General features: G+C 39.0%; 1 protein-coding gene across 1 annotated transcript in view; it reads right to left on the bottom strand.

The window, feature by feature from the left end:
• Nucleotides 1-5,000, bottom strand: part of LOC147029064 (SPARC-related modular calcium-binding protein 1-like) — a 205,339-nt gene that overhangs the window by 88,952 nt on the left and 111,387 nt on the right. Inside the window, exon 7 of the mRNA XM_085879991.1 lies at nt 2,554-2,616. Coding sequence (XP_085736117.1) covers nt 2,554-2,616 — 63 coding nt within the window. The remainder of the gene's footprint in view (nt 1-2,553; nt 2,617-5,000) is intronic.

Below are 5,000 nucleotides of genomic sequence, written 5' to 3'. Positions count from 1 at the left end.
TGTGATCTGCAATTGTGCTTGATTTGGTCAAATGCGTCCTAGTGCAGGTCACATTGCTGTTCAACAAACTACACAAGTTGAATAATTATGGATTAAATATCTTCTTTTTGTGATGATGTTTAGTAAAGTAAAGTGTGGCAAGACATTTCTGGAAGGAAAGGATGGGTAATAGCCCTATCTCCCTCTATAACCTCCTCGATCCTGGTATACTGTGTATGTTTGGTATTCTAAAATCTGCAACATAGGGGCTCTCTGACTTATGGTATCACAGGCATTTTCAAATGAAAAATGTTCAATTTGTTGAGCAAAATGACTTGAGGGCATATGTACGCAATGCAGTATTTTGCCTCACCTCTCCTGCCAGGGGAATCTTGCTTCACATTGCTCTATATTCTGGGAAATAAAAGCATGTGGGCATGTGATTTTGAGACTGGAACAGCAACCTAATCCCCAACATTTATACCCTTGGAAAGACACCAAAGACGTTATTTCTGTGATCTTGAAACTAGAGAGTGAAAGAACTTGGAACAACAAATTCATCTGTTGTTGATTTGGCTGTTTCACTTATTGTTGCCTTTCCAATGGACTTTGTTTCTTTAAGCACATTCTAGTATTTTCACTTCGTTTATCAATTCAACAATATGCTCATGTTTTCATAAATTTTGCTAAAACTCTAAAAACAAGCACAAAGACGAATCTTGTGAGAAACAACATTGGATTACTGGTCACCGTGAAGGATGGAGCTGGTCTGCTTCGGCGGACAAAATAAACAGTGGAATTTATCAACTAAATTTTGATGAGCACGTTTCTTGCCATGGGGACATAATGTGCAGCTGATGTATCCATTGTTAACTCTTCATCACAGCAAAAGTGGCTGGCAGGATAGCCTCGACCGAAAGGTGGTGAACACATTCGCCTCTCAGCTGTCTAACCTGGTTTGAATCCCGACCCAGCTATAAACTGTCATCTTGATGTTTCTCAGGCAGAATGATTCATCAATGCATGCGTCTTCTCTCTGATTGACTGACAAACTGGACGTCCCGTTTTCCAGCATTCGTTGGTGCATGTTAAAGATCCTGTTGTGTCCCGCGTGAAGAGTGGACGGGCTATCGCCGGCACCCTGGCCAAATTGCAAATTACAACTCTAATCTACAGGGCACAGATTCACTCTAATCAAGTGAGGCTATCTGCAGCCATGTATTGCATCGAAAAAAGAAGAGCCAAAGAGGGCTAACGTTATAACAATGAGCCATTGTTCAAAATACAATCGCACCTCATATCCCACTGCTCTAAACATACTCTTATCAAGTCGTGGATTGTTTTGCCAGTTATTTTATTTGTTTTATTTATTTATTTCTGACTGCGATACGTTCGGTCGTTATTTATCCAATCTCAAACAAACTTTTACAGGGAGACCCAGTCACACGATGGAGGTTGCAGGGACTCCATTTGCTCCCTTCCCCCAGGGGGTTTTCTGCCTTAAGGTGATATCTGTGTTCAGGTGTATATCTGTGTTAAGATGGCTAATTGTGGAATTTTTTTCAAGCCCGCTTCTAATAACATAAGTAACACGGATGATAATGGCATAATGTTAATGTTATTACAAAACAGTATTAATACTAATAATATTCCCCCTCACTCAGCATTTTTTTTTCCTCCTTGGACTATCGCTGTGTTAATGTGTATAAATTGCTTATCATGGAATTTTGTGAGGCGCATCCATAGTGGAAGTAAAAAAAAAATTGAGTATAAACCACAAACATGTATGATTACTGTTTTAACAGTCGCTACTGCTGTTTAACACTTGATTGAAAGAAATTTGGAAGAATCTCGACATCCTTGAGGCATTCTATGCTTATAGTCCACTACAGACTAATGGACCCAAGCCTACATCTACTGTAATCTATATACCCCAGAGAGGATATTGGACCCAAGCCTAGATCCACTGTAATCGATATACCCCAGAGAGGATAATAACATGGCCCTGCCGCTCCCGTAGGGAGAGGGTGTACAAGTATAATAAACCCCACAAAACATGTAGGAAATGTAATAGCATATTACCAATATGTATAAATAGGAGAAAAGAAAACGCAGCACAATTGTTGCAAACTCCGAAGAAAAATATCAAACAAATCGATGGAAAGATTGCAAGTTAGATGAAGAAAAGGCACAACAAACATATAGAAAGTCGAAGGGGAAATCCAAAGAAAACTTTCAGAAAACGCAAAGAAAATCAACAGTCTTCATGTCAGCATTCATCCATCTTCCTCTTTCAATGCATCTTTGTTTTCATATTTTAATATTCATTTCTTTTTTTTTTAACTTTGTATATATAACCTTGTTTGTAACTCTTATTCTACTTCTTGTTTGATGTTCCTTTTTATCTAAAATTTAATTCCTGCACTTAACATTAATTTTTTTAAATCTTGCTTTTAGTCTTTAAAAAAAAAAATTATTATCGTAATCCTTTTTACCTCCACCACCAAAGGTGGAAGGAGGTTATGTTTTCACCTCTGTCTGTCTGTTTTTATTTATTATTACTAATATGCATACCTTTTGCTTTGTCTTTTCCAACTGGAAGCTGCTTGCCCCACAAGGTAGGTGCATTGATGAGCTCTGGGATTACAACATTCAACAACATGGTGGGTTATTACAGAAAAATATCATAATTGCGTTCTTTTCTCCAGCAGCCATACACAAAACATGACTTTGCATGAAATAGGAAGAGGCAATGACTTTATCGGTATTCATCATCATCATCATCATCATCATCATCATCATCATCATCATCATCATCATCATCATCATCATCATCATCATCATCATCATCATCATCATCATCATCATCATCATCATCATCATCATCATCATCTACCATGCCATAAGCATGGCGTTGGTGCTGCCGAAGCAGTTACTTGGCTTCACTCCTGGTCGTGTCGCCACTTTTACTGAGTAGTTAGGGCAGGAATTTGTAATTTGTTCATGGTGCCGGTGATAGCTCGCCTACTCTTCGTGAAAGACACCATGGGATGTTTAACGTCCACTAACTAATTCTGACAGACAGGACGCCCAGTTTAACGTCCATCCGAGGGCCGACACACATTAATGAATCACCCTCCCTGTGAAACACCAGGATGACAGTTTATAGCTGGGTTGGGATTTGAACCCATGCTCGAGGACTTGGAGGCAAGTGTGTGTACCTTTGGGTCATTCTGCTAGCCCCTTACTGGTATTACATTTGCAAAAAAAATGCATATGTATATGCAAGCCTCAATAATTCTCAATTATTCTCAGCAAGCTTCAATTATTTTGGTAAATTAAATATGCTGAGAAAGTATGTTTGTAATAAGAATAAAAATAAAAGTATTGCAAACGTCAATAATGCTCATTGTCAAGTGTGCATGAAAATATAACAGACAAAATGCACCAAACATGGAAAGTGGTACAGACCTGCAACCACTGATAACATGTAAAATAATTGAAAGCAGAAGAATAATTAGATATAATAAAATATCAAAATAAATCAGTATAAATAAAAAGGAGAATAAATATAGAAAAGGTACACTGACTGTAACAAAAAAAACAAAAAAAATATCCAAAGAAAACAATAAAATCAAAGTGGCAGCAATGTATGATAGAGATGAAAGTAAATGAGTTTGGCAGTTATGAAGCACTAATATGTAAATCTGTTGGCAATGTGAAAAGGCCTGTGGACGGAAGTGCAACAAATGTGGAATAAGTAATTAAAATATATAGCTGCTCAAAGTGCAGTGTTCCAGTGCAGGAGAATCTATTCACAACTTAAGCCAGCAAACAAAAGTTTCTCATTGTTTGGGGGGAAAATGTAAAATATGCAGTGATAAAGAAATTGGTGCTCAAGCCCCCCCCCCCCTCCTGAATACTCTTTTCTAGTTCTTCCATGAGCCTCAACCTTGCACGCAAAAAAACCCCATGAATTTGGAAAGGATTATGCCAGAAAAATTCCCAAGTCACCTCAAATTAAATAAGAAGTTATAAAAGCGCAGCATGTTGGAAAGTGTAATTGAAGGTGGGCCTAAAATATTCGATGACCTTGGAAAGACTTGTGGCCAAAGACTTGTAAATGAGCTGTGTTTCCACAGTTATATGGAAACACATCCCAAAAGTCATCAGTTTGACAAAATGAGGAGGTAGTTGTAATGTTGTGAAGAAGCTACAAACCGAATGATCTTCTGACATGCTTGAGGAAAATAAAAAGTTCTGAAGTTGAGGTTCGATCAGTACAGCAGTACACAAGTCAGGCATGAATCAAATAAAAAGCAAAGTTCATTAAGGTTGGAGGATAATTACCACCCCCCCTCCCCACTCAATATGTCGTGTCCCATCCATCCCTTCCCTACAAACTTACAAACTCTTGCACCAAACTGACTCAAGGCAATGTGAAGCTTCACTGTGGAGTGAACAAACAACCATGATACCCTAACCCTAACCCTCTCACACGACACCTACTACACCTCCCACTCGTACATCTTAGACATAATCAGTCTTCCTCCCAGCTACCTCTCCCTAAACGTTCTGGGTTGCATTGGTCAGCTGACCATGCCAGGTACTGAGAGGATGTTTACCCTCATCTGTTGTTTCTCTCTGCACTATCTAACTTTCCTCGTGTGTGTGTGTGTGTGTGTGTGTGTGTGTGTGTGTGTGTGTGTGTGTGTTGGCACCTGTCCTAGTTTAATTTAAGATTGTAGAAGGTATACGGTGTAGCTCTGCTCTCTGTCTGCTTTAGTAAGATTGCTTGTCTTTTACCGCACCCCACAAATTCCTCGCTTTTCCTGCTGTACATACCAATACAATCCATTCACTGTGCCACATACTGTTCCTTGCTTTCTGGTTGTAAATAAATGTCCTGTTTAGAAATGCTCCCAGCTCGTTTTCATGTTTTCTTTCATTGGTCAAGCATAGCCCGCACCCGAGCTAAGCCAGGACATTATTCCCCACAGATTTGTTTCGTAGCCGATACA

The sequence above is a fragment of the Eptatretus burgeri genome, chromosome 4 (genome assembly GCF_056783735.1).
Source record: "Eptatretus burgeri isolate ZD-2024b chromosome 4, Ebu_testis_v1, whole genome shotgun sequence".
NCBI lineage: Eukaryota > Metazoa > Chordata > Myxini > Myxiniformes > Myxinidae > Eptatretus > Eptatretus burgeri.
This window is presented reverse-complemented; position numbering and strand designations above follow the sequence as displayed.